Source organism: Enoplosus armatus, chromosome 3 (assembly GCF_043641665.1).
Source record: "Enoplosus armatus isolate fEnoArm2 chromosome 3, fEnoArm2.hap1, whole genome shotgun sequence".
In the NCBI taxonomy this organism is placed as follows: Eukaryota; Metazoa; Chordata; class Actinopteri; order Centrarchiformes; family Enoplosidae; genus Enoplosus; species Enoplosus armatus.
The window spans coordinates 21906451-21923621 of NC_092182.1; the positions used below are offsets into that span (position 1 = coordinate 21906451).

General features: G+C 39.7%; 1 protein-coding gene across 4 annotated transcripts; it reads left to right on the top strand.

Annotated features, from left to right (window-relative positions):
* Positions 1-1470: 1470 nt before the first annotated feature.
* LOC139282368 (complement decay-accelerating factor) lies at positions 1471-10416 on the top strand. 4 transcript variants are annotated; one of them, XM_070902046.1, is made up of 13 exons: positions 1471-1666; positions 2997-3182; positions 3330-3429; positions 3933-4003; positions 4309-4491; positions 6262-6327; positions 6500-6598; positions 6792-6869; positions 8227-8265; positions 8354-8395; positions 8484-8535; positions 9749-9824; positions 10102-10416. In XM_070902046.1, exons 1-12 carry the CDS (start codon positions 1585-1587, stop codon positions 9804-9806), a joined length of 1056 nt encoding a protein of 351 aa, XP_070758147.1. In that variant the 5' UTR covers positions 1471-1584; the 3' UTR covers positions 9807-9824; positions 10102-10416. The 4 variants fall into 4 exon arrangements, with proteins under 4 accessions (XP_070758147.1, XP_070758148.1, XP_070758149.1 ...); XM_070902047.1 differs by having other exon boundaries at positions 6518-6598; XM_070902048.1 differs by lacking the exon at positions 9749-9824.
* Positions 10417-17171: the final 6755 nt, after the last annotated feature.

Sequence of the window (17171 nt, forward strand, 5' to 3'; positions counted from 1 at the left end):
GTTTTACATCAGGTGGAGTGTACTGGGGCATTTTCCCTTTTTTAGTGATGTAATGTGCCTCCCATCTCCTGCTGTTTCCTCACTGTTTTTAAAAAAAAAAAACACTCACTACAGAGTACAGATACCGGTTACTACACTTTCTTAGCTTTTGTTGACAGGTTTCTCGGGCAACTCTGGGTGGAGGAAAGAGACAAACGCCCCTGTCAACAAACGTCTGTGGTTGAAAATGGAAGGTGGAGTGAACTCCTTGGCATTTACCCCAGAGTGTGTGTGAGGCAATTTTCTTGTTTAAGAAAATGTAACCATGACAACCCAAACCTTAGAATGTGACTCAGACTCTGTAATGTGTAAATGACAACAAAAAAACATCTGAATCCTCACTATCACAACCCCCAATTTATTTATTGTATATTTGTTGAATTATTATTATTATTATTATTATTATTATTATTATTATGTTTTGTTGTGGTGGTCATGTTATTATTTACCATGGCACTCATATTGAAATGTAATTAATGTGAGATTTATCGTGCTCTCTCAGTGAGACTACAAACCTGTGGGTGTAAATAAAGTCTAAGTCTAAGTCTAAGTCTGTGCCATAATACAACAGAATAGAACAGAGAAGCATAATGAAGGCTTCCCCCTTTGAGGACTTCGAGAGGGAATACCCCATTTTTTCCAGGACACACCCATCATGTCTCCACAACACTTCGGCAGACAGCTCCACTTCTTACAGGAGATGAGACTTATGAGCTGCTCAAGCTGGTGGACAGACTTGAGTTTGTGTTTATTTCCTGCTCATAAAAAGAATACTCGCATCTTTTCATTAAGTTGTTCAAATGTCATCGACTTTATTTACTGGTCTCTGCTCACCCTGAAACCTCTGTCCGTGCCTGCTGTGCTGCCCTGACGCTGGAACAAATATAATGTCAAGGTAGACAGTTTCAAAAGCGAGACTTCCCGTCCTGCTTTTCAAAATAAGATGTTAAATTGTTCATGGCCATTGGTGGATGGATGGAATTGTATTGTTACAGCAGCCAACTCACACACGAATCACAAAATAAACAACATAAAGACACACAAAGAGATAGATTTTAAAAAAAGACAATGAAAACGTACTAAACTAAAATTCTAACTAGTAGGTTAATCTATAAATGCACATGCATACTTGTGTAATGTACAGGCATGCAACTGTATTCAGGTATGTAACATACAAGTGTACCCTACTACAGGCATCAATATTATGTATTGTAAGATGTAATAGAGTATCTGTAACTAAATATTACTTTTAGGCAGCAGTGTGTTAATTAGGATTAAATATCAACACGTGCTTCTCGGGGAGAACTCTCTACTTTTATTATGAAGGCAATTCTTTTCTCACTTCCTGTCATTCTGGCTATTGAAGTTAACTTGACCGCAGACAATATAGACTGGTGGTGAGTTCAGGGGCAGGATCACTGTGGACCGGCAGCGGAGCGAGTCGCGTCTCTACACATCGTTTCTCTGAAGGAGCTGTACTGACATACTCTCAGGATCAGGATCAGGATCAGGATCAGGATCCTTCCTCTCCCTCTTCAGCCCGCCATGGAAGTTTTACTGTACACGTGTGGACAGCGAAGAGTCAAATGCCTGCTGTTACTTTACCTCTTTGCCGTGAAGGCAGCAGGTCAGTATAACATCAGCCTCGCTGTCTGGTTAATGAGATAATATTTATCAACGTACCGAGTCACATGACAGTTCCAGCAAGAACAGGCAGCCTGCATTGACTGTCAACTCCACAGAAAAGCAGCTGTCGCTCATTGTAATGTCAGCTTTTATGAAATGTCGTATCACTACTGGTCATTTTAAAACTTTTTTGAATGTCAAGGGACTAACTGGTACACCTGTACAGTCTAATGTAATCCAATACAACTGCTCTGCCACAAAGTCTACTGTTAATGTTCAGTTTTTGTTGACATTGAGGTCATAGTTAGTGGTGGTGTTGTACTGGACTGCATTATATTCAGAGGTGTATATAAATGTATATAAATGGGACCTTTAACTATGACCTCAGTAATAAAAATATATATATTGTTCAGGTGTACCTAATAAAGTGGCCACTGAGTGTATAAATCCAACATTGAATGCTACATTCTTGTCTCTATGGGACTATTGTAGGATTGTTTTTGTTAGGTGAGCTGTCAAGACAGGAGCCATGAAGTGCACTCCTCTGGATATTTTAGAAATATTCCTGTGATTTATGTAGAGATAAGACAATTCCAGTAAGTATGAAGATGCCAATATAAACTGTAGACTGTACAAAAATGTACCACTTTCACAGACACACCATTTTCTGATATTCCACTATTTACAAAGGCGTTACAAGTTGTAACTAATGGCTTTATTATTTATTTATAAATAATGCTTTATAGATCAGTTATAAGTCAGTAAATAAGTGCCAGATTATGGAAAACGTCTTCGACTGGTTGACCCACTTACTTGGTCCAGAATCCTTTCATCAACAACTTAAATTATACAGCCATTTTAACTGCAGACTTGATGGATGAAAAGCCCTTTATTAATGACTTAATAACATCTATAACAGCAGATTTGATGCTGAACCCATGAGTATTTAGTAATGGATTACCAACATTTATAACTGCATTATTACCAAATAGAAAAAAAACTGGCAACCATGTGTTGTTCCTATTGATAGCTTTTAGAACCATAAAGCATTAGTATATGATTTATTAACCAATAATAACGTTATTAAGTGTTTTGCATGTGCAAGTTAGACATTCACAAACTGAAAGTCCAGCGCACATTTTCTCACATGCACTGTGTAATCTCTAAATGACTATATGATAAGTCTGATATTACCTTTATTTATTTACTTATTTCATCACATTACAGGCGTTCAGGAACACTGTTTTATTGACTGGAGCTGGATCATCATGCCTTTGAAACAAAAAGATGTTGCCGTTGATGTTGCCTCTTTCTTTCTCTTTTGTCCCCAGCTGACTGTCCTAAACCTCTGGGATCGGTAAATATTGTCTTAACCAATGAAGCGCTTCTAATGAATGATTTTCCAGAAGGTTCTCGAGTCACTTTAGAGTGTGCTAATGGATACGTTAGAGAAAGTGGATCCGGGATTATAACCTGCACCGATGGGAATTGGGCTGAACCAGATCTCACCTGCAAAAGTGAGTCCTGTCTGCTTTAATTGTAACTACTGACACAGTCTTCTACTGTTGACCACCAACAGTCATTATTCTGCTATTTTGAGGTTAATGTCCTGGCAAAAAAAGTCCAACAGCAATGTTCTCTTTTTTTTTGTTTTTTTATTACAGAGAAGGACTGTGGTCTCCCTAAATCTCAGCCGAATATGAGCTTTAACACCAGCGCTGGTACCCTGTTTGGTGCTGTAATAAGTGTAGTTTGTGATAAAGGGTGAGTATACATTACATCTAAAATCTAATTGCTATCTGGTGGAATTACATCTGAAAATAAATAGTTATGTCTACCTATTTTGAGAAGTGTCGGCATGGAGCAGCTCCAGTGACAACACAAAGGGAGCCCTCAGTAGATTGTTGTCATGTTCATGTACATACAAACCATGAAGTATCTGTTTGCTGTGCTGCCAACAGTTGTGTACCAGACAGTGCTGCTGGCAAGTTGAACTAGACGACTGAAGTCAAGGTGGATTCACTTATGGAAAAAGTCTTGAAAGACAAACAGAGCTGTGGCCAGAAAGAGTTACATCATGGTTTCACTGATTAGAAACTTGGCCAACATTGAGAGAGCTGTTGATACATAGTTCTTGACTGAACTCTGTAAAAATCGAGTTTCAATGTTGAAATTACATTCCCATTGCATTACATAGTCGTGGCTACGCAGCATGTATTCCTCCTTAAATAAACAGCCCTGCTTTATTCTCCTTCATCTTTCAACAGTTACCAGGTTAGCGGATCAAGCTTCAAACAGTGCTATGCGACAGGGTGGAGTGGAAGAGCCAAGTGTGAAAGTAAATGTCTCTTATTTTGTATTTCTTGATGCCACAACCAAAAACAATAGTTTTTTTGGGTACAATCCAACAACAAAACAACCTCTGTTTCTCTCTGCACGAGTTGTTTTAACACATTACGACTTATGGAGCAGTGCTTTTTTCTGTCGTTTTGAAGTTGTTCTTCTTCCTCTGTTTCCAGACTGTTCTTGTGGTTTTCCTCTTCTCTCTGTCAGTCAGCATGTAGCACGGTTCATATGACAACAATATGGATATTTGTTTTGAATCTACATTATTTTGTGATAAGAGTTTGTGTGATTCCTCAGTTGTGACATGTGATAAACCGGATGAAGTGACCAACGGCAGAAGCTTGTGGGATTCTCAAGATTACCCAAAATATGGAGAAATCATACAGTACATCTGTAATGAAGGACACACCCTCATTGGGAATGACAGCATTGTTTGCAGTGAAACTGGTGAATACAATTCTCAGCCTCCTGAATGCAAAGGTAAGCACACTCCGTCCATGTGTTTTACTCAACAGCTTGCTGTTTACGTTGATGAGAGGCAGGCTGAGGTGGACTAAGCTTAATGCATATCAAGTATTGTTGAAGTTATTTAAGGACCACACATGTAGTTTTGCATGTTTTAACACTCTTTACATTACTGCGGACCATTTTCAAATCATGCAATACATTTGTGGATAGATTTCAGGCAAAGTTTTCTATTCATTTCACTGCAATATGGAAATCAGCTTTGTTGCCTTTATTTTCAGTCAGTTATCTCAACACTGTATGATATCCCTTTGATATCTGTGGCTAAGGAGGTATGGGCAGATCCATATTTGATCATTGCTTCAAAGCACTTCATTGGCTGAATTTTGAAAGATGTGCAGAAATGGGAGAGGAGTCGGGACCATAGGCGTAGGGATTGGGGGGACTTGTACTTGTCCTCCCCAATACAGTAAATAACATTGTTGTCCGGCGCCTGAATTTTGTGTTCGCCTTTTCAAAGACAATTCCGCCCCAAGTTGAGTTGCTGTTAGGTAGGTTTTGTGGTTATTTACGTGCATAAAAAGTTACCAGAATGCAGGAAATGAATTGTGTCTGTGAATGAGAGGCAAAATTGTTTGTGCTTTGGTTAAAAGCGCTATATTAATGCAGCCATTTACCATTTATAAAGCAGTTGTGAGCAAAGGTCAGACATCAAATATGTGAGTAAGATGGTGAAAAGCATTGTCTGAAAATAAAACCAAGAACATGAACAACAAAGTGCTGTGAATGTCCTGACGAGGCAAGTTGATTGTCACAGTGAAGTAAATTTAAGGGCTGTCTGGAATGTAATAACTCAGTCAGAAAACCTCTGTTATGATGTGTGCATGATTTGTAGTTAACAGGCTAAAACATGCAAAACCACAGACGTGGTCTTTCAGTAATTTCCCAATACTTAATTTGCCTTAAGCAGAGGCTTCAATATCAGTAGCGAGTTTGCAGCGTACGTTCAAGCGCCCAATACATTGCACATACTGTAGGCGTTGCTATGGTGTCACCGAGGACACTCAGCCTTGAGTACACTACTGCTGGCAAGTTTAAACATCATCACTTAAACCCTTCTCTGCACACTCGTCTCCTGGCTCTTTTATGAAGCAGTATTCAAGCTTTACAATATTTTTCTTTTCACCATACATGCCTGTGCTCACTCCAAGCTGTTTGTTTACTAACTGCCACACTAATACTCTCCTTAACAGTGTATTAACTGAAGAGCAAGCTTTCTCTAAAGAGTTGGTCATTGGTCAAAATTGTCTTTCAGCTAAAACATTGACATGTAGTTTTCTACAAGATAGTGGTGAAATATCTCAATGCTACAGAAGCCAAGCATGGCCGTGCTTGCAATTCTTTTTTTTATCTCGAGATCACAAGTTAATTATTTTGTTATCTCAAGATAACGAGATAATCAACCCGTCATCACGAGAAAACAAAAGGTTGTTTTCCTCTTATTAGCCTACTTATAATGTTTATCAGCGATCAGGAGTGCATAGATGGCATCTTGACAACTGTAGCAACTGATTTAAATAGAAAATGTCTAATCGAGGAGTATCCATTATTGATCAACGGATCATACTGTACTTCAATCAAGGTCTAACACAGGCAGAACTTGCATTGCGTCTTTCTGGCAGAGATAACATTCGTACATGCATGCTCCATCAGCAGTCTCATCAGTGGCTGATGAACAATATTTATTTTAACTCCATATAAATTCAGTAGCGTTCTTACTCATAGGTGTGACAACAGAAGCTGTAATTACAACAGAAATGGTACAACCAACGTCTACACCCCAAGCACAAGGTATAGAAATATTTTATTCTAATGTTTTTACGCTGAAGAATATAAAGATGATAATTGACACATTTTCAGTTATTCTTACTCTACCTCCGTCACTACAAGGAGTCCAGTATATTGAGAAGACTTTCATTTATAAGTGGCATAAATATTTTGACAGCAATGATTATTTTCACAGAAGCGTCCACTTCTACAGATTCGTCTGGCACACCCACAGCTCACAGAGATAAACATGTCACAACCAGTGCAACACCAACTGTCTCACCTTCATTACAAGGTACAGAAAACTGTCTCAGAGCAAGCCGATCAGCATGTAATTAAGTTTAAAACCTTTTAGGCACAGCACTTGGCAGCATGAATGCCTTATGTGCTTCCTGCGTGCATCTCAGAAATGGCTTCTCAGCTTGGCGAGTCACTTTTATCCCGTCCAAAAGGAGAATGAAGAATAATTCTGATCGTTCTGTTCAAAGGTGGCAGAAACATTTTGTCAGCTGAGGATAACGCTGCCACAACCAGTGTAACATCAGCAACATCAACTTCATTTCAAGGTATTGCACAATTTAATGAAAAAGCAGTCAAGTTTGAATCTTCTCTCCATTTGGAAGTTGCATGATTACAAGCTTAAATTTAATAACAGACTTCTGTTCTGTTGGATTTCTATTGTACCTCCCATGAGCAGATGCTTCCCAAGCAATCGCTGGAGGAATATAATGTACCTCTAGACATTAGACAACTGTAGACTTCTAAGCTTTGTGTGATTTGTGTCTTACCTGCGTGTTTCAGTGCAGGGAAGAAAGATTTGTTTTGTCATCACTGTGGGATGAAAAAAAATTGTAATACCAGGCCATCATACCTGGACTTCTGCATGTCAAACACTGGATCTAATACTTTGAAACTGGTCATAATGGGTAGATAGCACAGTAGTAAAAATATAACTCCTGTGCTACACTTTACATATATAAAACCATTTACAAGGAGAATGAGTGTTGTCATCAGTGTGACTAAACCATCAGACAGGTCAGATAGAGCATACATGTGTTCATAGTTCACTGAATGGAAGTCTTAGTTATTTAGTTGCCTGTCTAAACATTTCCTAGAATTACTTGAACTAACAAATTTAACTAAACAGTTCGGCATTTTGGGAAAACAACGTATTTCCTTTCCTGGCAGAGAGTTAGAAGAACAGTGTCAAACAACAATTTGCTGTGCTGAGCTATTTCTTGGCTCTGAGTAGTTGCCAGGCAACCAGCGGAGACTCCAGGAAGCCCAGCACATAACCCCCCCCCCCTCGTAAAATAGGTTTTTGTGTTTTCACACTTTGTTTTTTTGCACATTAAACAAATGAAATATAACGTTAATTAGTGAGTTTCAAAGGATTTTGTCTGGCTAGCTGTTTCCCCCTGTTTCCAGTCTTTATGGCCATAGCTTCATATTTAACAGACACATATGAGAGTGGTATCAATCTTCTCATTTAACTCTACCAGAAAGCCAATGAGCATATTTCCCAAAATGTCAAGTTTGCCTTGTAATTTTTATTGTTTGCAAAGCAGATAATAATGTTTTTACTGTCATTTAATATTGTGTCTCCTTCCCTCAGTCCCTGTCCCAGTTAATATACTCATGTTTTTGATCTTCTTCCCCCTCACTGATCCAACATGGAGGGAATTGAGATGAATGGCGTCAAAGCAATGCACGACTTTTTCTATATGCAAAAACATTCACAAGCAAAGTAATTTGAAAGAAAGATGCTATGATCAACAAAAAGTCGTACACATAGTGGCTTTAAATCAGTAAATGAGTCAGTTCGTGACAGACCGTATGTGCTGCTAATGTTTCTGATGCAGCCTGAGTCAGTTCAGTAGTTGAAATAACTTGCATACTAATAATACTGTTTTATACTTACAGACAAGCATGATGGGGCTGTAGATACTAACAAGGATATTGGTGAGTTATTAGTGAGCCCCAGTCCTATCAAGATGTTAACATGGGTGATTATTTATGCCCTGCATTTAACTTTGCATGTGTCTTTCAGGATATATGCCTGTTATAGTCAGCGTGATATGCGTTTCACTAGGTAATGTACAAACTTTTCTCTTTGGACCTCACACAAACGTTTGCAGTTGAAATACAAAAATAATCATTTTTATGTATTTCCTTTACAGTTGTTTGTGTAGTTGCTCTCTTTTTACACAAGTTTCTTCTGAAGAGAAAAGGGTGAGATCCAATGTTTTAATCTTTTTATCCTTCTGTTGCTTTTCTTTTTCTTTTTGAACTTTCTGCTCTTAAATGCACAGTAACATACAGGCCAATATTAGCATGTAACTCTGTGAGCAAATACAGCATGCAGTGAATTATGCAGTAGCTTCAAAGTAGGTAACTCTGCAGCAGGTTCAGACTCTTCATTGCTTTTTAGTCTTTGAACTGTTTAAGGAAATCGAGATGTCTGCGTACAGACTTGTGCTGAGGAATGAGGGACGTCAACAGGAAATCCTTTAATATAACCGGTTGTGACATGAAAACCAGCGTCAGGAAATAAATCCCTTCAGGCCGGAATGAATCAGGATGTCTTTAATAATCATGTTTAACAATAAATGAACTGTACAGGAAGCCATGCAGAAACAGGCTGGCATATTTTGTGACTTTTGCGACAACCTTTTATTCACTTAAAGATTTTAACTGCGAAACAACAACTTGATATTCATCTTGTAAAATTCACTTGTAAGCCAGATAAACCAGAAAGCTCAGATTCAACCAGATAAACTTTCCTTAAACATGAATCTCTCATAAACTATAATTATATGCAAGCTTCACATATTGCATTAAGCCACAGTTAAAGCTTATTTAAAAAAGCATTATTCTCTCAGAGTTGCAATGACTAACACTAAGGCTGCATTCAGACCGAATCCGGCGGCTGCGGCGATTAAACGCAGGCGATGTGGGAGTGACACTACGTTGCCTGTTTGTGTGACGTCATGTTGTTAACTTTAACACCCAATCCAGAGGTTGGCGGAAATGCACTTAATAGCAAACAACAAAAGAGAAGAAGAAGAAGAACCTGACCCGGGCTGATTGTCTGTCCCCATCAACAGATTTAAAAACACACATTTACTTTCGGTAAAATGTAAACAAGGTTCTTCTTTTCGTGGGTGTCTTCTGATGTGATCCGTGATGTCGGGTTGCATTTCCCTAAAAGCTGCGTTTTTTTTCGGGCCCCCCTGCAGTTACCACAGCTTAAACATACTACCCTCATTCAAAATGAATGGGAGGACTGCCGTTTTCGCTGCAACGCCGGATTTGGTCTGAATGCCGCTTAACATTGCGGAATGCTAATTAAGTATGCAATAAAACACCATTTGGTGAACTAATACAATTTTAACATAAAAATGCAACAATTCTGACACACATTCCTTATTTGATGGCACTGTAGCTCATATGACACCAGAGAAGACCTGAAGCCGGAGTTATTACAGTTCCAAAATCTTTAGATTACCTGCTTGACTGAGGTACCTGTCAATTCCTGTGTTTTTACTGTTATCAAGAGCAATTGCCTTAAAACAGCCAAAATACGTCTAAAAAACATATTGAATGATTGTTGTATTATACATGTCCACTTATTTCCCAGTAAAAAAGCTAACATACAGTTTTTAAGTGGGAACATGAAATAGATATTACAAATGAAGCCGAAAAAGCATGAATGGCGTGCTGTGTTCCTTTTTTTGCACCACTGTGTGAATGAAGCTCAACCTGAACTGTTTTCTCTTCATCTCTTGTTAACACCAGCTCTGCAAATGGAACCATGCCTATCTGTTGAAGAGCATCTGTGATCCAGGAAGGACGTGCCAACAAATTGTAGCAGTGCCTCTCTGAGTCGACGAGGGGAAAAAGAGAACTCACTTTAATGTTATTGCACTTCAAATGGCAGAGTACAAGTATCATAATTTAAATCAACATCCAATGATGAAAAGCACTTTTTGTAATGATGTATTTTTTTTTATTGCCACATTATTTTAACAATTGTAAATATTTCATACCACTATTATATTACTATTTTGTACGTTATTCGTGTTATGAACTGGAATAAAAACTTTAACATTGCTTCCATGTATTATTAAGTATTGCAGTATTTACAGTATTGGAGTTTGGAGTTTTTGAGAAATCTTGAGCCCATATGTTTGTGTTAATAATATGCTGTTTTGTTAGGACAAAAGGTGATTCAAGAAGAATACAATGTGGTTAATTCAGTTTGCAGACTGAAATGGCGACTGATAAAGATACAATCAGCTGCATTCTTCGCCTCCTGACTTTCTTCTCGTCATTGTCTATTGTTCTGGGGCTCTCTTTGGAAGCTGTGAAAAAAATAATGGGAGACCTTCTTTCAAAAGGAAATAATCCAGGAGAGTACCAACGATCAATGAACAATGTAACACTAACTGCCAGATTAATTGTGAGGGGAAATTCTCAGGAAAGTGATCAAAATGCTTTTGATCTTGAATGGGTAACTGAATGGGCTCGTTGAGCGAGTGGAGCAAGAACCTGAAAAAGTTTGTTAACCATTCATTTGATATGTGGAGAAGGCTGATTTTGTTGCTGAAAATGCCCTATCAAAGTCATTTTTTAGGCGTAGGGAAAAAACGACCTTGAAGCGCATGTTGAAGCCTTGTTCACGTTTTAGAGTTTTTGTTCCTTAATGGAGAAACTCAGCGTTCGCATTCACAATCACGGCAGCGGTGAGGGGCCAAGCTATTATCCTGGCAGGGGTGTGGACCAGTACAGAGAAAAGCCCCATAATAAAATGTGGTTTCATTGTACCCTGGTCTGCTGTCGTGCCAGAGGCTTGAACTGTGCCTTTTTGGGATCAAAAGAGAGGGTTTCTAATGTCTACTTCAAAAGAACTTTTTACATTTCAGTAAATCATTTTCGGTCAGATTTAACTGTTTACTTCAGTGTATGTGACTTTGAAAAAACCTTGAGCTTCAGCTGGACTGAAAAGATGCTTTGATTAACTTGTGAAGAGGAAAACATGATCATAAACAGGATATGCACTCAGTATTGTAGTTATCCCTCTTGGTTATGTGGACGGACAGTGTATTACGAGAGAGGAGGGGTTTATCGTTTTTTCTCAGAGAAACCTCGACAACAGTGGTGGTATTTGTAGAAGTCATCAACCATCCTCCAAGCTCAGACCCCGGAAAAAGAAAAAAAGCTTTGATGGTGTTGCTCCCTATTTTCACGTTGGAGCCACAGTCCATTAGTCAGTGGACTTGAATTTATTCTGTATTTTCTGGGAAGCCATTGTTGCCCAAAAACTATTGAAAACACACCACTGAGCCCGTTGGATGGACATCTTTCATTACAATAACCTTGATGTTCATAAATACTATAATATCATGACAAATCCACAGCTGATAGTTGTTCCCCACAAGAGCACTATTTACTCCTGTTGCACTAATATTTGCTAAAAACTACAATGCCCAGTCGTTTTGGGAAATGATTTAGCCTATTTTAAAAGTGAATGTCCATATTTGTGACCGTTTTTGAGGATTTACGTCTTGGAATGAACGGCCTTCAGACTGAGACCAACAGACAGGCCGCGGATGTCGGAAAGTATTGAGGAGAGACAGCTAACAAGAAACAAGACTACGAGCCTACAGCCATTATAGCGGCTCTGTGAAGCTGTACTTAAAGGCACAGTGGGGCTTTGAGCTAATTGCCTACACATTGTAGTTTAGCATGATAGCATGCTAACATTTGCTTTTTAGCACTAAACACAAACTACAGCTGAGGCTGATGGGAAAGTCATCAGTTTTGCAGGTATTTGGTCCAGACCAAAGTATTAGACAAATTAAGATTTTGACCTGATGATCAGAATCAGAATCAGAATCAGAAACTGTTTATTGCCAAGTAACATACATTACAAGGAATTTGCTGTGGTCTGAAGGTGCTATTGTTTGATAACAAATAAGTAGAATATAAAAGCTAAAATAAGAATAAGAATAAAATAAATAAAATAAAAAATAAGATAAGATAAATAACAACAGTGCAGTGACCAGAATAAAGTAAAGTGTCCAGGTAAAGTGTCCAGTAGGGGGTGGGTGCGTTAATGTAACGCAGGGGGGACAGGGGTGATGTAAGTTTGTCAGGTTGACTGCAGAGGGGAAGAAACTGTTTTTGTGGCGGGAGGTTTTGGTCCTGATGGACCGCAGCCTCCTGCCAGAGGGGAGGGGGTCGAACAGATGGTGTCCGGGGTGGGAGGGGTCGGCAGCGATCTTCCCTGCTCTCCTCAGGGTCCTGGAGGAGTACAGGTCCTGAAGAGATGGGAGGTTGCAGCCGATCACCCTCTCTGCAGAGCGGATGATACGCTGCAGTCTGCGTCTGTCCTTGGTGGAGGCAGCAGCGTATCAGACGGTGATGGAGGAGGTGAGGATGGACTCTATGATGGCGGTGTAGAAGTGAACCAGCATTGTTTGTGGCAGGTTAAACTTCCTCAGCTGCCTCAGGAAGTACATCCTCTGTTGGGCTTTCTTGATGAGGGAGCTGATGTTCAGCTCCCACCGGAGGTCCTGGCTGATGATGGAGCCCAGGAAACGGAAGGACTCCACAGTGTCCACTGGAGAGTCACACAGGGTGATGGGGGCGGGTGGGGCTGCGCTCTTCCTGAAGTCTACAACCATCTCCACTGTCTTTGAAGCGTTAAGCTCCAGGTTGTTGCTGTTGTTGCACCAGGTCACCAGATGGTCAATCTCCCACCTGTAGGCAGACTCATCCTCACCAGAGATGAGTCCGATGAGGGTGGTGTCGTCCGCAAACTTCAGGAGCTTGATGGACTGGTGACTGGAGGTGCAGCTGTTGGTGTACAGGGAGAAGAGTAGAGGAGAAAGAACACAGCCTTGAGGGGAGCCGGTGCTGATCGTCCGCGAGTCTGAGACGTGTTTCCCCAGCTTCACGTGCTGCTTCCTGTCAGACAGGAAATCTGTGATCCACCTGCAGGAAAATGTAGAATATCACCAGCTTTATCAAAACATCACAACAAAACCAGGTGAACAAAACACAAGGGTACATACGTCACAGGTGCTTAGTCAGCCTACAGTCACCACCGTGACTTCCCCTTCCATACACACCAGTCTCTAGCACAGTGATCCAGCTTTGCAACCATGGCAATGTTGTAAATAACAATGTACATATCATCCAGTTAGTGTACAGTATCAGTATCATGAATAAACAGCTTTACTGGTTCTCTTCTGTAGCTCCAGCAGTTCTTTGTCAGATGTGGCCTCACAACAGGAAGAGACAAAAAACCAGAGTGACAGCAGAAAGTATGCTGGGTGTCCTCCCCATCGCAGCAGCTTTTCCAGTAACTAAAATCAGAAGCATTGATTCCTCCTCCTCTTTCAAACTCAGTTTTTCCACTGAACAGTCCCACGCCCATCCTGGCTGATTCTGTATCATCACTATCGTTAAACTCGTTAAACACGTATCTCCCAAACATCAGGTTTTCAGGAAGTTGTTTTGACATTGAGCGCCATTCAGGCATTTTCAAAAATTGTCTTGGAAAATGGTTTCATAAGCCCTGCAAATCTGTACAATTTTCTTTTATGTAATCCTTCAATTCAACATTTTAGTGATTTTGAGTTATGAGGCTTTCACATGACAACCGCAAGAGGTCACTCCAATGGACTTCCATGAGTCCCCATCCTGTTTGTGAAGGACAGGAAAATGGTGATGACATGTCTGCCCATCCTCTTTGTGGGGATCCTATCACAGGAATTCACTTTGTACTTACAGAATAAATCTTCAAAGACGGTGATAAAAACATATCAGGATAGAAGCCATTTCCATACATACATTTCTGAATATTTGTGGCCCTTTGTATTAAGCATTTATAAGCCATGTATTAGTTTTAGTGTGTTTATACATTTGATGTATATACAGGGGTATACATCTTTTAAGCAGTTATTCACACATTTATAAAGAACACCTCCCATTTAGCATTTGTACACATAAATACACATGTAAATGTTTATAATGAACAAATTCTTCATGGGGCGTGAAAATAATTTATTCTGACTGAAAGCAGTATGAATTACTTGATAAGGATATTTATGCAAGCAGAGAAACAAAATAAGCCAAATAACAACAACAAAATAAAACCATGCACATTAGTTTTAACCTTCCATAAGACCATCCAGCATCTCATCTAATGATGTTTTTTCCTATTAGATATATCTCCATCTTGTCTGGTGATGATTGCTAGTGTGTTAATATACACACTGGAGTCTGTACTCATATCAGAATCCAAACTGCCACTTCAATAGGATTAATACTATAGCTATGGACTTTATGTGTCATAATACAATTGTTTATAAATGTATAAATAATCAGATAAAAGACATACTTAAATGTGATTTTATGTAAATGTGTTTCAAGTTTCAAGTGATGCAATTTTACAAATGAGGTAAAAGCAAACAAAAGGAATTGCACCACACACACACACACTCACACACAGACAGTATTTTCCCCCAAATACTGTGGCATTCGTAGCTTTGTTTATGATTCATGTATCTTTACTGAATCACTTACAAGGTTACACATAATGCGGTAAGTCTGGTGAGCGTGGTGAGCGTGGTGACGGGACAGCAGACTTTGCTGTAGGGAAAAAAAGAAAAACACAAGAATGAAAAACTATAAAAACACTTGTTGGTAAAAGCTCCTCTTTAAAGTTGTTCTCATGAGTAGGGCGGATGGAGATCTTTAAGCTTAAGACAAACAAGACATAAACGCTTCCCACTGAGGCCTCGGAAATTAGACCAGAAACAGATGTGAATCGTGAGTACCCTGCCATCCGTGTAGCAGTGATCTCAAAGTAAATGTTTACATGCTTTTAAAAGAGTTGGTCTTAGTGTAAGCACCTTCGACAATATGGACTATTAGTTTTACTTGAGCAGCCTACTCCCACTTTCATTTCAATAAAATGTGAACATAAGGCCATTAACATCAGCTGTAGTATAACACTGTATATTATGTGGGCCTTTATGTTACAACACGTATACTGACCTACAGGCTGGTTCTGACTTTCAAGGACCAAACTGCAAGTTTAAGTTTAAGGCTAGCCCATGTAACTTTTTTTTCGGAACAGCGGCCACTTCATTACAGAAAAAAGACGAATGTAGCATAAAGGAGCTAGTATACTTCAACAGAGATGCCTGTCCGATGGTGGAACAGCATCTCAAACCCCCCCCACACACACGTCAGAATTGGGAGGGACGCGGCTGACAATTTCTATAACTTTCCGAAACTGACAATCTGATATTCACGCTCACTTCACGCAGAGGTCGACCAGGTGCGAAGAGGTGAGAAAGTAAGGAGGGTTTGAACTTCTCTCTCAAGCCCTCTTTTTTCATTCTTTATCTATTTCTGTCACTCTTTGAGTACAAATGTGTGCAACACTTTGAATGCTTTCCAGGAAAGACTCTCTGAAAGTGTGTGTTGTCTCACCCCTCACACTTTCCAACTTGCCTTTAAATGTGTGGCCATTCAGATCAACCAGAAACACTTTTGCCTTCTGACGTGGTTGGACGACATGCCATGCGACCTGGTTCCTTTTGAGTATACCCCAACCTTAACAGTAGCACAAGTAGAGAAGGGTCAAGAAGTCCGTAAACTGACTCAGTAACATCTATCTAAAGTTCACTAACATTAGTTAACATTACGCCAGTGGTCATACCAGACTAATTAAGGCTGAAGCAGCACAATAGTAGAACCTGGTTGAGTTTTACTTTTGATTTGTTTTTTCCTTTTAAAACCCACATAATCTCGCTTTGAAGAACACTCTTCTACTTGAAAAAAAAAAGTTTTCCTATTACAGTGCTTCTAATCTTCCTGTCTATGATGACCAATCTGTCATTTCAATTGACGGCACTCCCCTCACATCTGCTGAGGTCAAGGAAAATTCTGAATGGAACTTTATGCAACCAAAGATACCAGTCATACTTACCACATCACAGTTAAGTCGCAGCAGGGCTGGGTGGAATCAAAACTTGGTGATGCGGGTGATGATGTCATGTTTAACTGAGACACTCCTCATGACTCACAGCACCAAAGTGAAATCATTGAACAGGCTTAGACAAATGCGTATGTTCATGTTTGCTGTTGATATAGCAACACACTCTGCTACGAATATATATCCTCAGCCATTCGCCAGGTTGGCTTCTTGCAGACACCAGAGATAAAAATAAGGTCTTGCTGGGGGTGGAGATGTCTACCCCTTTCAAGGCTAGCCATTCAGTATTTTAAGCCTTTTCAATTTAGCTTTGACTTGGCTCCCCAACACTTATCACTTGTTTGAGAAGGTCAGCAGGTAGTGGGGAGTCCTCATGAAAGCTGTGGTGGGCGACACTACTTAGCAGTTAACTGTTACTCTCCTGTGAGAGAAAATGTCAGACGAGGGCTTGAGAAGAGACTTTTCAGTTTCTGCTGGTTCAACAGTGTCAAATGATACTAAAAGTGATGGCAGGTCCGTAATTCATAGCTCAAACAGAAGAGCAGCAAAATGCTCAAAATAACAACTGAAATGGGACTCGGCTGGTACAGTTTGAACATGTTTATGTACAATTCAACAGCACCACAAAGTGCAGACTCCTGAATCACTGTACAGTTGGATGAACACCTCTCTAAAACAGTTTCAAAAAATACTGAACATTATAATCTTAACGCAGGTAGGATCCTCTGCAGGGCCGAGCGTACCTAATGAACTGGCAACTGAGTGTAGATTCATAATGACTTTTTCTGTTAACCTGCTGTTAACCTTGACAGTGTGGGTTAATCATTCGTACATTTTAATTAAGCTTTTTCAC